The 19,783-nt window shown below is 42.2% G+C and overlaps 1 protein-coding gene across 1 annotated transcript in view; it reads right to left on the bottom strand.

Annotated features, from left to right (window-relative positions):
* PCLO (piccolo presynaptic cytomatrix protein) overlaps nt 1-19,783 on the bottom strand; it is a 394,902-nt gene that overhangs the window by 32,883 nt on the left and 342,236 nt on the right. Inside the window, exons 21-22 of the mRNA XM_061582318.1 lie at nt 14,603-14,753; nt 10,637-10,704 (exon numbers count right to left, since the gene is read on the bottom strand). Coding sequence (XP_061438302.1) covers nt 10,637-10,704; nt 14,603-14,753 — 219 coding nt within the window. The remainder of the gene's footprint in view (nt 1-10,636; nt 10,705-14,602; nt 14,754-19,783) is intronic.

Raw genomic sequence — 19,783 nt, 5'->3', positions numbered from 1 at the left:
TATGGGGAAGTATGATATTTTTGTTACATCTGTGTATGAACAGAAAGTACTTCTTCACACAGAGCATAGTTAAAACCATGGAATTCACTCTCACAGGAGGTAGTGATAGCTGTCTACTTGAGTGGCTTTAAAATAGGATTAGACAAATTCATGGAGGATACAGCTGGTTAGAGTGTTGGACTATGACCTGGGAGACCAGCGTTTGAATCCCCACATAGCCATGAAGCTCACTGGGTGACCTTGGGCCAGCCACTGCCTCTCAGCCTCAGAGGAAGGGAGTGGTAAGCCACCTCTGAATACCACTTACCATGAAAACCCTATTCATAGGGTCACCCAGAGCATGGAAAAGTTACTTTTTTGAACTACAACTCCCTTCAGCCCCAGCCAGCATGGCCACTGGATTGGGCTGATGGAAGTTGTAGTTCAAAAAAGTAACTTTTCCAAGCTCTGGGGTCACCATAAGTTGGAATTGACTTGAAGGCAGTCCATTTCCACCCAAAGCTATCAATGGTTACTAGCCACAATAGTTATGCTCTACTTCTATGTTGGAGGCAGTATTGCCTCAGAAAGAACACCAATAGTTGGGAATTGCAAGTGGGGAGAGTACTTTTGCACTTGTGCCATGTGTGTAGGCTATCCCTAGGCATCTAACTGGCCACTGCAGGAAGAGAGTGTTGGACTAGATAGGCCCTTGACTTGATCCACCAGGGAACTTTTTATGATTTCATGAACAGAAGGAAGCACGTTGTCAAGAGCTTGTTAGAAAGTCTGAATGTAACATGGCTCTCATGCAAAGAATTGTGGGGTTTCATCTTGCTTAAAATTAGGCTTCTGTGTGAGTGGAAAAATTTGCAGTTTCATTCCTCAGCTAAAGCTAATTAGCAGATCTTTGAAGAGCACCTGCTTATCTTCTGGGAGACTAGTACCAATGTCAGCTTGGCCTGAGAAGGGAGAGATGGATGTGCTTGTTAGGCACCAAGACCTGAAGAAGAGTTACATCATGAGAAAGCCCCCTGATTGGCTAATTAGTGTGGTCTGTTACTAGGGATTTTTCTTTAAGTATAGAGGTTCCCCTGGAATCCATCTTGCCTATAGGTGGATGTCCATGTGGGTTCCACTGCCATTCACTACCCATACTATGTCTCTCTGGGGAGAGGGGAGACTTTGCAACAACTACCTCTTCAGTAAGTAGAATAGGTTAGTCAGTTTTGTTATTTTGTTATGTGATAGAACTCTCTGTCTGTTTGTATTCTACCTGGCCCTGTTTTGGGTGTGGGTTTTAAGGAACCATTTTGCTGCTATTAATTGTGCACTTATAATTATATTCAATAAAGCTACTTCTTATTTACCCATGTGTGTTCTTTGCAGGAAGGGAAATTTGACTCTGAATCTGGTACCTTGGCCACTGACCACTGACTATTGGGCGTTGGGTTTGCCTGGGGCTCCAGGACGAGGAGTGCCTGTTTAGCTCTTGTCTTTTGGAATCCCTGGCAGAGTTACTTCTGGGCTCTGGGTTTCCCCTGACTCAGAGTGGATAATCAGATTAAGGGGTGGTGGCAGTCTACCTACATTGGAGGGTTGCTGTTGGATTGCTCAACCTTGGCAAGGGGAGATAGTTTGCAAGGATCAATTGCCCAGGATGGGGAATTGGGTCCTGGAACTGCATGGGAAGCCAGTGTGGTGGCCGTAGTGCATGACACATGGAGGAACCAAGATAGGAGATATCTAATCTTAAAACATTATTAAACCCCAACCTCCCCCCCACTACTGCATCTTACCAAGGCTGCTCCTTCCTTGGCAGCTAATAATTCTACAAATACAGGACCCAATAACGATACACAAGAAAAATACGATGCTGAACACATCATACGTTACTTCCTCCATGGACCTGGATTCCATGAGACTGCTCTGCAAAATGGATTTGAAAGTATGGACTTGCACTAAGAGTTCTGTGCAACTTGGAAGCTTGTATACTGCCTTGCAAACATCATCAGTTGGTCCTAAAAATAGCATGATTTTTCCAGTGATTTGCTGGTGAAAGCTCTTGAAGCAAAATGTTCCCTGAATTGTGAAGGCTGTATCATATTTGGCAAAAGAATTGCCAAGTTTCCCAGGGTAGGAAGTTTGTAGAGATTGATTTGAGACTAGGAAGACAACTAAGAACTATGGGTAAAAGCAGAAGAGTTTTTTTAAAAATAGATTTTACATAGAATCATAGAATAGTAGAGTTGGAAGGGGCCTGTAAGGCCATTGAGTCCAACCCCCTGCTCAATGCAGGAATCCAAATCAAAGCATTCCAGACAGATGGCTGACATATTCTTACATAATGGCCTTTAGATCTATTAAGACACACTCCATTATCCTGGGGATGACTCCTCATCAGTTATTTTTAAACATATCTCGAGTATGTCTTTGAAATAAAAAGCAACATGCCAGAAAACAAAGACGACAGCTGGTACAGACCCATGCACACAGAGGACCACCTGAAGACAGGCTTTCGATTGCTCTGCACCACTCTCTCTCAGCACAGCAGCAATTATTCAGTGACAGAGATCAATCTCACTGATATTTTCTCCTTTAAATATTTTGGCATTGATTAATCTTAGGCTGCTAAGAGACCTAGACAGCAGACGTGATCCTGCACAGAGCAGCACCAAATATGCCTTTAAGATGACAAATGAAGTGTTTTATGTAGCTATGATGCAGCGAGACAGGGGGCACCTGAAAGAATAGTGTGCCTCTGTTTCCTAACAACTACTTCATAGCTGTTGTATTTAGTTAATATCAGAGCTGGACTAACCATTAGGCTAAGTACACTAATCTATGCTCCCAACCAAACTTTGTGCCATGCTATAGTTGTGGACAATGTGTCATGTCATAGTTTGTGTGCTAGGTATCTTAAAATTTTCCCCAACATTATTTATCTTTATTAGATGGTGATACAGAAGTTGTGATGTCTATGTTCTCAATCATGAGCAAGTCTAAAAACAGGTAACAATGGGGCTATAGTAGATTACAAGTGTAATCTACTATATTAAAGGGCATGATGTATTGATTTATAAGGCATCTAAAGCAGGACTTTCAAGGGTTTTGCAATCTACAGCTTTCTGCACTTTTGGCCATGACTTTGAAAACTAAAAATAGATATTCAATCAACGTTGAATTTTCTGCTGTTAGGGAGTTCATGATGGCCAGCTTTCTCTGCAAAATCTTGGATCAATATCCATTTCCCTCAGATAAACACTCATATAGCTAGTAACTATAATGTTATATTGATTAAAATGATACTTATAGGGTAGACCACGATTTAAAAGGAAATTTGATCTTTTGTTATACCAGATTAATTTTAGAGTCAGTAGATTGTATTGTAGTTTACCAGCCAGCAGCCTAAGAATGGTAGAGTCAGGAGTTTGAATAGCATGCACAATGTGTTTACATGGCATGGAATAACATCTAGCATCGATAACCAACGTAGAGGTAAAGAGCAGAATGGAGCATTTCCAATATGAAAACCAGATAAGAATAGATTTATATACCCATATAGCCAATGTGGTGTAGTGATTAGAGTGTTGGACTATGACCTGGGAGACCAGGGTTTGAATCCCCACACAGCCATGAAGCTCACTAGGTGACCTTGGGCCAGTCACTACCTCTCAGCCTCAGAGGAAGGCAATGGTAAACCACCTCTGAATACTGCTTACCATGAAAACCCTATTCATAGGGTCACCATAAGTCGGGATCGACTTGAGGGCAGTCCATTTCCATTTTTTCATATACCCAGCACTGGTATAAGTGTTCTTATACTTTGAATTATTTCAAATTCCATACCTCAGGGATGGAAACCTGTAGTCCTCCAGATGTTGTTGGACTATACCTCCCATTATCCCTGACCACTGGCCATGCTGGCTGGGCTGACAGGAGTTGGAATCCAACAACATCTGGAGGGCTACACTCCTCCTTACCACTCCTGCTATGCCTGGTAGTGGGAGGACATACCCCTGAGAGCTGGCACCCCACATTTGTGTGTGTGTAAGAACAGATCCATATTTGCAAGAAGAGAAACTTGAGGGATGGCTTATGAACAGCTGAAAGGGTTTCCAGTAACTGATTTTAAATGGAATGAAGGAGAGGCAATGGCAATGCAAAATGGGAGAGGTGATAGAAGTGATCACTTGCCTATATAAAGATAAGATGGAAAAAAAACACAATAAAGCAGTTGCGATAATGAAGTTGAGAGATAGGCAGTGGGGTGGGTAAAAGGTAGAGGTGGCATAGATTTTTTTAAAAGTGACTTCACACTAGATTGAAATATCCTTTAATATACTCCTTCCATTTTAACAAAGGAAAGCTGCATAACAATGCCATCCTAGAGATGTCTACTCAAAAGTAAGTCCTATTGAGTTCAAGGGGACTTACTCCCAGGTAAATGTGCTTAAGATTGCAGGCTAAGTAAATAAAAGAAACAAAACATTACTGAAGCTGCAATTATTGGAAAAAAAAACTTTTTCTGAACAAGTTGTCCTGGTTTCAGAGCCTGTCTTTATAAGTCTATTTATTTGTTAATAGTTAACATTATCTGTTAAGATTTCAGTAAATTTGGGGTTCATCTCATAGGGTAAGGTACAACTGAAGAACATCGTTCAGGTGGGCTGCAAAATTCATTTGGTTCTATCTTTAGAAATGAGTTCAGATTCTAGGGCTGTTGTCTAAACTTACAAGAAGCTTTTGGGTTTTGTAAGGATGGATTTTCCTACAGAACACTGGAGGGCCTTGCTGAAATCAACAAATGTTTGGCAGGTCTGCCAGGATCTACATGCCATTTTAGGCTGTCCAAAGTTCTCTAGCTACTTTGGCACCAGCACCTAGAGATGGGAGTTGTGGTCCAACAGCATCTGGAGGCACACTGGTTCGGAAAGGCTGACCTAGAGGATGCTGGGCAAGCTGTGACGTGTACAAAAAATCTAAGTAACAATTAGAACTGAGTTGCAACCTTCTGCGGAGCCACAATAACATCGTGGAAGAAGAGAGGTCCAGAGTTGGCGTTCGTTCGTACAGAGTGCGGGACTATGTTTACTGTGCGGATTTGAATTGGATGTGTGGGTATTTGTATGAATGTATGTTATGAGTGAGTGTGTATTTTTAAGTATATGAGTTTTTTGCATTTATAGTTTACAATGTGCCTGGGGAAGAGGTTTTTCCATCAAGCGGGGAGAATTGAGGGGGCCCCAATTGCCGTAGTGACAGGCAGAGGGAGGTATGGTGTTATGAGAAGGACGTGCCAGGTAAGGGGAATGCGGCCCAGACATGTAGTGGCTGTACCTCGTTCCGGTCCTTCTCATATCCGCAGGGTTGTTGGTTGTCCTCTCAGCCAACTCTCAGATCTCCAGTTGCTGCTTTTTAATGCCAGATCGGTACACAATAAAGCCTCCCTCGTCCATGATTTGATTATGGACAAGGCAGCCGATCTGGCATGCATAACCGAGACCTGGGTGGACGAACAGGGAGGAGTTAGTCTCTCCCAGCGCTGCCCACCGGGGTATTTGGTTCAGCATCATGGTAGATCTGAGGGTCGGGGAGGCGGGGTTGCTGTGGTCTATAAGAGTTCCATCTCACTCACCAAGCACCATGTCCATGCAGTTACTGGTCTGCAGTGTTTGCACCTTGTGTTGGGCCAGAGGGACAGACTGGGAATCCTTTTGGTGTACCGCCCACCTTGCTGCCCAATGGCTTCCCTAACTGAGCTGACGGAAGTGGTCTCGGAGGTATTGTTGAGATCCCCCAGACTATTAGTATTGGGGGATGTCAACATCCACTCTGAGGCTACTTTGTCCGGGGCAGCTCAGGACTTCATGGACGCCATGACAACCATGGGGCTGTCCCAATATGTTAGTGGCCCAACACATACATCGGGGCATACTCTCGACCTTATCTTTGCTACTGGACATGGGGATAGTAATCTGGATGTGGGGAGTTTTACATCTCTCCCTTTGTCATGGACAGATCACTGCTTGCTGAAGTTTAGACTTTTAGTGGCCTTTCCCCTCTGCAAGGGTGGGGGACCTATTAAATTGGTCTGCCCCCGGAGACTAATGAATCCTGAAGGTTTTCAAAGGGCTCTGGGGGATTTTCCGGCTGATAGGACTGGCGCTCCTGTCAAAGCCCTGGCTAATCTGTGGAATACAGAGATGACCCGGGCTGTGGACACGATCGCTCCTGCACGCCCTCTCCTCTGTAGAGCTCATTCAGCTCCTTGGTATACTCCAGAGCTGAGAGCAATGAAACAAGATAGGAGGCGGCTTGAGCGGAGATGGAGATGAACTCCCAATGAATGCAATTATGCGCTGGTTCGCGCTTCCACTAAGCTGTATGCAGGAGCGGTGAGGGCGGCGAAAAAACAACATTTCGCCGCCACTATTAAGTCATCTCTCTCCCGCCCAGCGGAGCTTTTTAGAGTCGTCCGAGGGCTACTCCATCTAGGCCTACAGGACACAGTAGATACATCGGTGGCCCGCTGTAATGAGTTCGCTGAGCACTTCCAGCATAAGATCTTATGCATTCGCCGGGACCTAGACTCCCATTTTATAGCAGTTAACCCTAGCGAGGTGTCTGGAGCACAGTCTTGTCATGTTTTGTTGGATGAGTTTCAGTCGGTTCAGTTCGAGGACGTGGACAAGGTGCTTGGACAGGTACGTGCAACCACTTCGGTACTAGATCCTTGCCCCTCTTGGCTAATAAAAACTAGCAAGGAGGGAACAGTTGGCTGGGCCAAGGAAGTGATAAATGCCTCCTTGCGAGAGGGAGTGGTCCCCGGCTGTCTGAAAGAGGCAGCTGTGAGACCACTCCTGAAAAAACCTTCCTTGGACCCAGAAGATTTCAGCAGCTACAGACCGGTAGCGAACGTTCCATTCCTGGGCAAGATCTTGGAACGAGTGGTTGCCGACCAGCTCCAGACGCTTTTGGATGAAACCGATTATCTAGATCCATTTCAATTGGACTTCAGGCCTGGTTTTGGCACTGAGACAGCCTTGGTCGCCCTGTTTGATGACCTATGTCGGGAGAGAGACAGAGGGAGTGTAACTCTGTTGATTCTCCTTGATCTCTCAGCGGCTTTTGATACCATCGACCATGGTATCCTTCTGGAGAGGCTTGCGGAGTTGGGTGTTGGAGGCACTGCTTTGCAGTGGTTCCGCTCCTACTTGGTGGGCCGTCTCCAAAAGATAGTGCTTGGGGAACATTGCTCGACACCGTGGGTTCTCCAATGTGGGGTCCCGCAGGGTTCGGTTTTGTCTTCCATGCTCTTTAACATCTATATGAAGCCGTTGGGTGCGGTCATCAGGAGTTTTGGAGTGTGTTGTCATCAGTACGCTGATGACACGCAGCTCTACTTCTTTCAATCTTCTTCAGGTGAGGCGGTCGATGTGCTGAACCGTTGCCTGGCCATGACAATGGACTGGATGAGAACTAACAAGCTGAGACCCAATCCTGATAAGACTGAGATGCTGTTGGTGGATGGTTTCTCTGATCAGGTGGTGGATATATACCCTGTCCTGGACGGGGTTACACTCCCCCTAAAGGAACAGGTTCGTAGTCCGGGAGTCGTTTTAGACTCTTCCCTCTCATTTGAGGCTCATGTAGCCTCGGTGGCACGGAATGCATTCTACCAACTTCGGTTGGTAGCCCAGCTACGTCCCTATCTGAGTAAGGAGGACCTTACATCAGTAGTACATGCTCTGGTAACCTCGCGTTTGGACTACTGCAACACGCTTTACGTAGGGCTACCTTTGAAGACAGTTTGGAAGCTACAGCTAGTGCAAAATATGGCGGCCAGACTGGTAACAAGAACTAAGCGGTCTGAGCATATAACACCTGTTCTGGCTCGCCTGCACTGGCTTCCAATATGCTTCCGGGCCAGATTCAAAGTGTTGGTGTTAACCTATAAAGCCTTATATGGTGCGGGACCACGATATCTGTCGGAACGCCTCTCCCGATACGAACCGGCTCGTACACTATGGTCTACTACGAAGGCCCTCCTCCGGGTCCCGACACATAGGGAGGCCCGGAGGGTGGTGACGAGATCTAGGGCCTTCTCAGTGGCGGCCCCCAGATTGTGGAACAGTCTCCCCGAGGAGGTATGCTTGGTGCCGACACTATCATCTTTTCGGCGCCAAGTTAAAACCTTTCTCTTCTCTGAGGCATTTTAATCTTAGTTAAATGTTTGTAACTTGGTTTTAGATTGTGTAGTTTTTATATGCTTGTTGTATCAGATTCTGTAATTTTATTGTATTTTATGTTAACCGCCCAGAGAGCTATTGCTAGTCGGGCGGTATATAAGTTTAATAAATAAATAAATAAATAAATACAAAAAGAAATGGTCTAGCCCACATGAATCACATGGATTCATTCCTGGCCATTATGGTAGTATGGACTGGTGGGGTAATCGTTTATTTAAGAGGGGAAAAAATCCAGTAGACACTGTTGCAGTAACTGCTGAAATTTATTCAAAACCCTATTTTAGTCCCAGGAGCAACTGATCCTGCTCGTATTCAGAGTAGGTGAGAACAAACAAGTTTGATCCACATGGTTTCCCAACATACACTGCTTGCTGTCCTCTATATGCAGTTGAGGAGCAAAATAAGACACTGACACTTCAGCTTGGGTTGAACAAGGGCCACTATATTAAATTACAACATACAAACCCAATTAAAGTGACGGGCAGAGGGAAAATCTAGGTGCGGGACTATCTCTAAGCAAGTAGCTTGCCATACAGCTCTTGGGTGACCAGCCCCTGCTGGGGCAAGGGCAAGCCCATCTGCTTACCCCTTACCCTGGCCACACCTTGTAGGTGAGTAGGGGGGCCTTCCCACATCATCCCCACCCAGGGTTGAATAACCCTTGGGTAGATGAGATAAGTTAGCCCCAGAGGCAGCCCATATCCTGTCCTTGAGCCGCAAAGCCTTGCAGGACAGGCCTCTGGAACTGCCAATCACCTCCAAAGGTGCTTAAGGGGGGCACCTAGCTGTCCTTAACTATTCCCCTTCCCGCACCTTCCCGCACCAGTGCTATAACGAAAGTGCCCCATAGGGCATTAGCCTTCAATATATAAATGTGCCAAATCAGCCAAAACCACCTATTAACAACAACACCCCCAAACCCGATTCCCTCCCACTCCCAGAGTGTGAAGCAGGCAAAAAACCTGCCCGCCAACGAGGGTGGGCAGGATAAAAATTCCTACTTGGCCCCGAAGCGACCCCTAGGCACACCATAAAAGAGGGAGGGTGGGGTGGGCGTCGTGATTGAAAGAGGAAGGTAGGAGGGGCCGCTGGGCTTAAATAAGCCCTCCAGCCTCCCCCCTCCCTTCACCAAGTCATGCTCACGTCACAGGCGCGACGTGTGACTTTTGCCCCTTTTTAAAGATGGGGCAGCAGCTTCACCCCCATCTGCAACTATGCCCCTCCCATCAGCTGCGCAGCGAGCGGGGCGTTATTTCTCCCTGGTTAGTGGAACCAATGCTCTTAAGCATCATTAACTCTGCAGGGTTAAAATAAATCAAATACGCCTCTAGGAATAATAATTCAAAAGCTGACACCATGTTATTTACCACCCACCTCTCACTATAGAACTGATACCAACCTTAACTTTGCCTTCATTTTTGTAGGCATTATATAGCAAATGGCTACCACTTCAAAGTACAATTGTGCTCAAACACACACACAGAATGATTGCAAATGCAAATATACACCTTAAATTATTGTCTCTGTATTATAATTTCTGCATAATGATCTTTGAGAAGCCAATTCTCAACATTTCATTGCACTCTCTAGTGTCATACTCAGTCATGATTAAGAAATAAGTGTGTGCCGTGTTACTGAAGAGGTAGGCATGTCTTGTGGAAACAGAGTCTGATTCAGTTTTCATTGATTCCCTAGGAGCAAAGTCAACAGACTGCAACCTGGGACACAGCTGAGAAGCAGCAAACATATGAACATATGAATGCACCTTATACCCAGGCAGACCGCTATGCCCAGGGCTATTTATTCAGACTGGCAGTGGCTCTGAAGGTCACAATCAAAGGTCTGCTGCCTGAGAACCTTTGTGCTGAAAGTGGCAAGGATTGATCTTCTGCATGTAAAAAGTGTGCTCTCCCACTTTCTTGTTGTTCCAGATACTTGGATCACCTGGGACAGGAAACAGGTTTAATCGCCCATCCTAGAGTACTCCTAAATGACTGCTATCACCTTTTTTCATCTAGGTGGATGGCTGCCATGCATTCCTGTGGGGCAAAGAAACTGTTGCCTTGCAGTCAGGGTAAAATGAGTCCACCTCTCTTAACACTGGGTAGCCCAGCCTTCTCTGGCAGAGACCTCAAAAGGAGTGTATATGTGTCTCTGGATAGAGCCTAGACAGCAAAGTTAGTGTAAAATTCACAACATGAAGTACATTTTTAATTAAGTACTTGCTTTCTTCAGAGGTTTGTAATTTTCACTAATGTCACTCTTCAGAACAACATCTGGAAGCAATCTTAGTGTCATAAGGAATGTAGCACTTTTAGGTGCTTCTACATAAAACAGAAAAGCCGACAAGTAATTGCTATGAACTTCTAAGATGTATCATTCCGATGTTAGCATATTCATTTTACCTTCAGTCTCTGTTAATCCCACTCCTGTTTGCTTCACTGGTTCTTGTCCATTCTGGCTCATCTTTCCTCTGTTGAAAAATACAGTTGAGCAGCTGTTAACAAAGCCCTTCACTGTCAATGCTGCAACATACAGATATACTGGAGAATAAAGATGTTTGCAGGTTAACTCAATATGAACATTTTTAGCCTCCATAACCCATAATGAAAGTTTTAAAATTTGAAAAAGGCAGTGGCTGTAACCAGAAGAAACCCCCCCCATATCTGCTTGTTCATTTCCATGAAATAAGCTTTCACATAAAGAAGAGATCCTCTGCTTGCAGCTTGATTCTTTGAATGCTAGGAAAACAGCTGCCCAGTGAAGAGAGATGGGGATATTTAACATCCTGTATTCTATTGGAGGTGTCACTTGGCTTGATATCTCCTCAGTGCTGGCTACAAGTAGACTGAGTTGTTTAAGACATGCAGTTATGTTGTTGATATGGTGGAGAGTGGGGCCAGGCCTTTGCATGACACCATGTGTGTTGACAGCCTTGCTAACATTTTACATCTTCCACAATGTCCTGGCTCTAGCATCAACCAGGGACATTTGAGGAGGGGATGGTGATCACCACATAAAAATGGTGGAGACTATATAAAGAACATTCTGCAGAGTGGCCTTCTTTTTCTAGGGGACTGAGAAAGAAGAGAGTTTTTCCTCAGAAAAATGTCTTCTGAGAAATTTCAGTTCAGCTAGGAATGCTTGCTCTGATGGCTTAAGACTGCTCCTCACTTAATGTCTGAGCTGACTCTTCATCTCACAAGTTTCGGGTCAGTGGTATAAATATTTCCTGTCTCAGATTTTACTAATAATCAGGATGCTTTGACTAGAGGTCTACCAAAGCTGCAGCGTATCTGTTGGGGAAGTAGCTGTTGAAACAAAAGGAGACAAGCTGTGGTACTATGTAGATGATTTATTATGTACCGGAGAACTACCTCACCAGTGTACTTATTCCATCAGTATGTGAGGCACAGGTATCTTTCTACAGGCATCTTTCAGAATAACTTCCTCTAAATATTTTAAGACATCCATCCTCTAGCACTTCCTGAAGCTGTATTATATTATCGGGGACTAGTATAAAATAATTACAAACCTAAAGTTGTACAATATGATTAATTTTTTAAAATTTAACTTCAGGGAATAATATGTTTTCATCCATGGGCAGAAAGATTAAATAAAATTCTTAATCACATGAACTTTGCAGCACGAATTGACTTTTCTCATAGCACTACTGAAGAGCAAACTTAAAAAGAAATCATTCATCTTATTCTCTTATCTCCTACTTCCTTAGCCTACTAAAACATTCCTTTCCTATAGCAAATCAGGGAAGACAATGCATGTAAGTGCTTCTGGAAGACAATTTCCTGAGGCCTAGTTTTGACTTTGTTCCTTTTATAGACTTTAACAATATTAGGTTAGAGCCAGTTTTGTTGTAACCAAATAAAATAGAGTAGAAACTTGACTATTCTTCACTGATACCTGAAAAAACACACATCAGCTTTGTTTGTTAATGGTTTGTCATGATTGCAACTTTCTGGTCTGTTTTGTTCATTCCTCCTAGCACATGGAAGAAACAGACAACAAGCCCTGGCTTAGAGTAATATGTATCGGAACCATGGATTGTAGTTTGTTTTGCTTCCATTAAACTACAGCCTTTAGCATAGGTTTGTTCTTGGCTTATTCATCAATCTCTGTTTTGACGCTGAGCCAGGGATTTTCTACTGTGAAATGAACAAACAGACCAGAATGGTGTGTTCATGGTAAACTATAAACTATGGTTTATTGTGGTGATTGAACTGAACAATAGAAGAGAAAGACTTTGCAAGATTATCCAAACTGGGGAGGTGGGGAGAAGAACAACATATTCTATGATTGCCTCATATTGTATATAGGCAATATTTCTTTTAGTGGCCATGGTTTAATCTAGACATCTCAACCAGGTTGCTTTAGGAACAAAATGATGCCTTGGAACTCCTTGTGGTGCCCAAATAGCTTTATATTTATTAGTCAGTTGAGAAGAAAATATTTGTCAGATATTGCCTTTTTTATTCAACTAATCATCATAATAAATTTAGCTGATAACTAGTTTTTCAATGGGAGATTGGGAGTGGCAAGCTCCCTTAACTACTGGCCTGCCTGAAATCAGTCACCACTCCTTCAAATGCTGTCTTCCTTCTTCTACACCAGCAATAGGAGGAAAGGGCCCTCTTCTCCTTGGGACATCTTGGCTTTGGTCTACCTTCCTGCTGCCTTTCCTGCCCCTCCCCCCCATGAAGGAGAAAAGAAAAATAATTAATGTTGCTTCCAACAGTATCAGAACAAGGTCATTTTCAAAACTGACACTTAAATAGGTGGGTTGGTTTGTTGTTTCCTGGGTCAATCGCTAAATGTAAAACCTACACATTTTAAAAAAATATGTCATTTCCCCATTCTGTTCTCCATTAAAGGCTTGGGCCTAGTATAACTTAAAGGAATTGCAACTTCTTGTATTATATGTTTTTATATTCAATGTATTATATATATTTTTCTGTACGTCACGCAGAGTGGCAGGACAACCGGCCAGATGGGCATCTAATAAATCCAATAAATAAATAAGTAAATAAATAAATATTTTTTCCATCAGAAGACCCTGTGCTTGTCTAAGGCAAAGTGGGATCTGTACAAGGTACCCTGACTCAAAGCACCCTCCCCCCTGAAGTGCCTCATGTTTCCTCAGCAACTCAGATGCTAAAAAAGCCCACTACAAACAACTGCTAAAATAAAATAAGAATTCCCTAATCTTACCATATACTGATTGGCAGGTCAAACTTATAATCAGAGGGAATGGTTTTACCCAGAATCTCCAATCCCAGTGCTTTTGGGTGGTGGTGGTGGAGGAAAACCCTTTTAATCGTTCCCCCCAATCAATTTTAAGAAGTCTAAAACAAAAACCCTGGACCCATTTGTCTGTAGTTTGGCAAGGTTTGGGTTTTTTTGTGGGGAGGGGGCTCTATTTTTATTTCAGTTGCCCTAGAGATTAAGTGAATCCTTTTTACTGCCCGTGCAGGAAAACCACTATAGCTGTCTTTCTGAAATGTAGCAGAATTCATTCCCAAATAATGAGCTCCCATATAGGCATATCTCATCCAATTCTGCCAAAAATGGAAAAAGTTAGAGATGTTTCCTTTTCTAAAAATGAATAAATTAAACTTTAAAGGCATCCAGTACACAAAAAAACCCTGAACCTATTTTCCTGTTGTTTCTCAGGCTTAATCCACTTCTGTCAAGAAGAAAAAAGTTATAACCATTTTTACAATTTCCAATAGTGAATTGGGGAGGGGATGAAGCCTTCTGTTTTTTCCTAAGTGGACTTGGCTGAGAATCTTAAGCCAAACTGGGCATCTCTAAAGTGCTTTAGGCTGAGGCAGGCCATTTCCTGAAACAGCAAATTAGGGTCTGAAATGAATCTTGTGCTTGATGCAAACTCCTAGATAAAACCCTTGTGTTTCACCACTCTTTTGGGGGAAATTCTAGACTCAGATGTGTTTTGTTAACAGCTGCTATGGTGCCTCAGTTTTTTTAAATATATATTACTGCTGTAATTTGTGTTGGTTTTGTGACTTTTAATATTGGAAAATTATACACAAGTTCAAAACATATGTTAATAAGTAAAGAAATATAGGTGGCAATCCTATGCACACTTACCTTTGCAATTATATATGTGTTTATTTGGAAGTCCCACTGTGTTCAATGGGATTGCAGTTTTAGTCTCATCGACTTGCAGCTTAGTAAACATGTATAGGATTGAGCTAAATGTAAGTATGTATGCAGGGCGGGGTGGGGGGAAGGACACAAGATATTTCCTTGGGGGATAAGGTCCTAATCTCTCATTTGTCTCTCCGTAGTTAGTAAAAAAACCAAAAACTTATGATATTTTTTAAAACCCTTACATTCTTGGAATAGGAAACAGATTGCTGTCCCCAGTGGTGGTGCTGCTGCTGCTTCCTTCACTATCCATACTGTATCCGCTGCCAAAGGTACTGGCTGATGAACCAGTGGAGGAGACTGAACTTTCTCCCGGTCGGTGGTTGGTAGGCTTTGCTGTGCAGGGCAGGAATGATGGGTTACCAAACAGGCTACGGAGACATCAGTGTAAGCCATAGAGACATAAATAGCACCTAGCTATTACAGGAGGTAAGAATTAAAAATTCTCACAAAAAATTGCTCTCAGATTTTGCTATTTTGTTATGTTCTGGGCAACCTATTCAACAATATGCATCACGTCTAACTCATTATTAGAATTTACAAATCTAATTTCCTCACAATGGTTTGGAAATTTAGGGCAGTATACAATGTAGTTCTCAGTTAAAGTCACATGGTGGTATACTTGTTACATTGGAGGAACATTATTGTATAAAGGAAAACAGAACTACATTACCAAAGATTGTTGCACCACAGATTGCATAATAAAAGTCAACTGTTGCACAACAAGAATCAGCTGTTGTGCAAGGGAAAACACAAGAGCATTACCAAAGATTGTTGTGCAACAGATTGCACAACAAGAACCAGCTGTTGCACTACATGCTTCTGCTAGTGCAACTGTTGCATTGGATTCCTTTGTTGCACAACTTTTAAACTCTGTCATCCACTAGCACAAGGGCTCTTGCATTAGTGGACAGAGATCACTGGATATGGCCCATAAACAATATTCATCTACAGGGCCATTGTAGAACCAAGCCTTACTAATTCTGGTCAAGGGCTCAAAGATTACATTATTGAAGAGTTTTTGAGAAAGTGTATATAGTTAACAACAACAACAACAACAACAACAAAGGCTGAATCAATAGCACAGATACTAGACAGGCAACATGTTCTCCAGTCACTACATAACTACTTCAATATATTTCTCAACCGCTAGTTAAACATTTAGACAATCTTATAGTCTCTGTTTAATTCTAAAAATTGACCTAAGGAAACAATACCAGCCCAGTCATACTGAATTCATGTGACAATTGCACCTTATCCTCAACCAAAATATTGGAAAGTACCCCCCCTCAATTTATATTCATTTTTTTAATGTCTCCACGCTCCATGGAAATGTTTTCCCAAATGGGGCAAATTGAGAAATATGCAACACTTCAATATCCTACAAAATAATTCTTGTCAATGATTCACTGCAGCAGCATACATTTGAACAACACAATTGTCCAGGACAATACACCACCACCAAAGACTAAAACAAACATGGAATTATTTAGAAAAGATATCTACTCCATGGCATCTTTCACCATGATTACCTTTTTAAAAAATTAAAAGGTAGTGTGTGTTTTTAAAGTGCTCCAGCTATGCTTTATACATGTGTGATAGTATATCACTGGTAAGTGCTATGATGCTCCAAAGCTTTGCAAACAACTCTCTTCCACATACTTCAGAGATTCAGGTCACAGCCTGATACATTTGCCAAATGGGAGTCATCAGATATAGCATCTGTGCAATTTCATGAAATTGCATGTCAACTTAGAAAGGTGGGACAGTTAATAGTAAAAGGAAGAGAACTGAAATGTGGCAGCACTCAAAAAGGAAAAGCAGAACTCATAGACAGCTAAAGATTATGGGTGTCTATAGATTGAGTAATGGGAGGAGGGACTGTCAGATCTTTGAAAATTGTTTCCTTTTTGGCAACTACAAAGCCCATTAAATTTTTCTGGGAATTAGGTACTGAGAAGACTATTATAAAGAGTGTTTATTGAACAGTAAATTTATTTAGTGTGAAAGGTCGTTGCAAAGCAATGACAGAATATGACAGAGAGGCTCTGGTTATTAAAATGGCTCTGCATAGGAAAGGACCAAATTGATATTAACTTTTTTTCTGCAAAATTGTCATGCCTGCTCTAAAAGCAATTCAGTAGCAAAAAATCTAAATGCAGAGTTAAAGCATAAAACTAGTAAGATTGAACTATCAAAAATGCAAGGAAGTAGAAAAAAGAACAATTCCTATACTCAATTACGAGTGAGGTAACATTGAGACAGGATGATATAACGGATAGGGAAGACCTGTGTTCAAATCTCCATATAGCTGTGAAGCTCACTGGAAAGCCTTTGGCAAATCACTTTCAGTGCCTATTATTCACATAAAGAGGCAACACAACTACAAAGGAATTGCCAGGCAGCACCTATAGGACCCTCCCCCCCTCCGTCTTTGCAAGGCTTGTGCTGTTTTTCTGTGTGCTCAGATGTAACTTCTGCAGTGGACTTTTCTAGTTGTGTAGGCTCCTCACGCCATATCGAAATATATTTGCAACCTAAAGCATGATCTCAAAATTCCATTTTTCTGCAGTGATGTTACCTATAAAATGCTTTATTATGCCCGATTCTCATATTACAGTTTGACATCATTTTAATGCACCAGTTTCACATGATGAATTTTTAATGTAAAATAACCTCACATAGTGAGAGCTGATATTTATGACATCAGGGCACATGCTAGGTTTGGGTGGGTTCCTGTTGTGGGAAACACACACTGTCATCATATGTAGGGTCAGTCACATGGAATATTCACCACATGAAACTGGTATAATCCCCTTGTGAGAAGTAACTTGAGAATCAGACTTCATTTCACACTGATACCCAAGAAGGGTACTGACCTAGGATATAAAAATAAAACAGATCTCAGTTATTAGAATTAATTAATCTATACATTTGAGGCTAATTATGCTCTTCCACAGCTGGGCATGAACAACATGGAAAAAACTGTTCAAAGAATCAATATTCTTCTACTTTAATTTTGAAATTTGTTTGTATACAAATCCAGAGTTTGTGAGTTGCTGAATTTGGTAGTCAAAGCATGTTGACTTAGAGAGAGCCAGCCACTTTATGCCACAGATATTGAATCTCTGTGATTTAGAATACTTGTCATGGCACAGTTAGCTTAATTGCCTCTCTTCATCTTCACAGCAGGAGTAACTTTGGTGGCTAAAATAAATGGTTGAGAAGCCCTGGCCTTTTCCTTAATACCATTTCAAAGAGATATTGTCTTCAAACACATTGCTTTAGCTTGAAACTGAGACTAGATCCACATAACCAAGCTTTTCCCAATATGATTGCAGTCAGTACAGGATAGCCTAATGATCTGAAGCTCCTATCACAAGTTAACCCCTTCAGCTTGTGGGACTGTAAGAGCCACCAATAGGAGGAAGGTTTAATGTGAATCAGTGTATCACCATAGCCTTTTTATATGTTCAAAAGAATACATGGGGGTTAAACTGGTGTGGGGGAACAGGTGGGTGCATGCTTGCTTCCTCCACCCCAAATGTCACCGCACACTCTGGAAGTACTCACTGCACCCGAGTTCTCTACGTTGAGTTGAAAAGTCTGAAGGGGCCTCTTAAACATGTTTGGCTGAACACATAAGCTTCCTCACGATCAAAAACCCTGATAATTCAGGGTTCTTGATTGTAGGGAGGTTTGTACGCATGCTCAGATGAATATGCTGACAAGCCCACTTCAGACCTTCCTGATCAATGCAGAAAGGCTGAGAGTGGAGCAGGTATGCATGTGCCCACTCCACTCCCCAGTTCAAGGCTTTTGGTGCCCAAGGTTTCTTGGTCATGTCCAAAGGGGAACTTTTATGTCTCCTGTTCTGGAGTTGTCATCCCATTCCTGGGGTGAAGAGATGTGAACTTCCCTTTCAGGCATGACTGAGGAGAGCTGAGGAAGAACATACCTGTGCTTCTAGTCCTTCTACACCTCTTGTTTGCTACCTAAAAAGGTTCTCATAAAAAATGAACACAGAAATGAATATTATCCTTTTCAGTATTTAGATCCATTGAGTCTAGGTCTATGTCCTCTCCTTCAATAAGCAATTTTGTCCTGAACATACTTCCAAACCTATGGTAAGGGCCTAGACTCTTTTCGAGACAAACTAGAAGACTCTTGAGTGTAGACAGAGCTCTCTGTGCCATGTCAACATGAAAATAATTTCTTCTTTATTTTTTGCTGTGAACTTCCATTGTCCCTAAATTGGATTTTTTACATATGAAAACACAATAAATGTGCAAATGGCAACAAAAAAACCCAAAACAAATGCTGAATCCAAGTTGAAATTCCAGTGCGCCATGATATGCTTTAATCATATAAAAATAATGGTTTAATCATGCCCAAGCAGTTCAGGTTAAATGCATGCCATTCAGAAGGCAATGTGAGCACAGTTAGTCCAGTTTTTGAGAGATGCTGGAGTTTCCCTGTATCAGAATGCTTTATAATTTAGACTTAGCACAGCCTTTCAAAATGGGGCTTGCAAATTAGTAGTAAGATTGGGAAAGGATTTTTCAACCAAACTGAACATTGCAGACAGGGCTGAAGAAATAATTTCAATGCATAATGAATTAGCAGACATGGCAAGAAGGCATTTGGTTAAGGTCAACTTCTTGGCCATGCCTTTGTGCTCACCTCCTTCAGGCTTGACCGGTCCATCAGACATCACTTTTCTGAGGGCTAGTTGGCTTTGGTCTTTGTTGTCACTGGCTGGTGAAGGCAGATTGTCAGACTGAGTTCTCTGAATTGGGAGGACTCCTGCTATGCTGTGTCTGTGCTGCTTCCTTGCATGATTAGACTGACCGCTCTTATGTGCTGCTGTGGCAGTGTGGGTGAAATGGAAACCCAGAGTATGTATCCTCAGATGGAACCAGCTTAAATGTTAGTCATGCAAACAAAAGTGGGGAATTTTCTTTTCTGGATTTAAATAGGTTAAGTGTCTTCGAACACCAAAGAGACACCACATGCACAGCATTAAAGGGTAATTAAACTGGCTGTTTCTTTTTAATTAAAAAAAATGAAGAAGATGGAGGGAATTTTATTTCCTGCTTTTTCATTATGCACCGGTGACTGTATGGCGCATCAAATAATCATGGAGACAAACACAATGATGCTACAGTTGGATTATAATAATTTGTCAGTGACTAAATCCTCAACCTGTAATTCTGTGAAAGGGGAGGTGGGTTATAGAAGAGTTGTAACTATGCAACCTTACTGCAATCAAACAACAATAATAAAAAAAACCTCCTATACTGTATAATGTTGACGCAGCAGAACTAATGATATGGTTGTTAACATTAACAATATCTAATTTCCTT

The sequence above is a fragment of the Rhineura floridana genome, chromosome 8 (assembly GCF_030035675.1).
Source record: "Rhineura floridana isolate rRhiFlo1 chromosome 8, rRhiFlo1.hap2, whole genome shotgun sequence".
NCBI classification, from domain to species: domain Eukaryota; kingdom Metazoa; phylum Chordata; class Lepidosauria; order Squamata; family Rhineuridae; genus Rhineura; species Rhineura floridana.
This window is presented reverse-complemented; position numbering and strand designations above follow the sequence as displayed.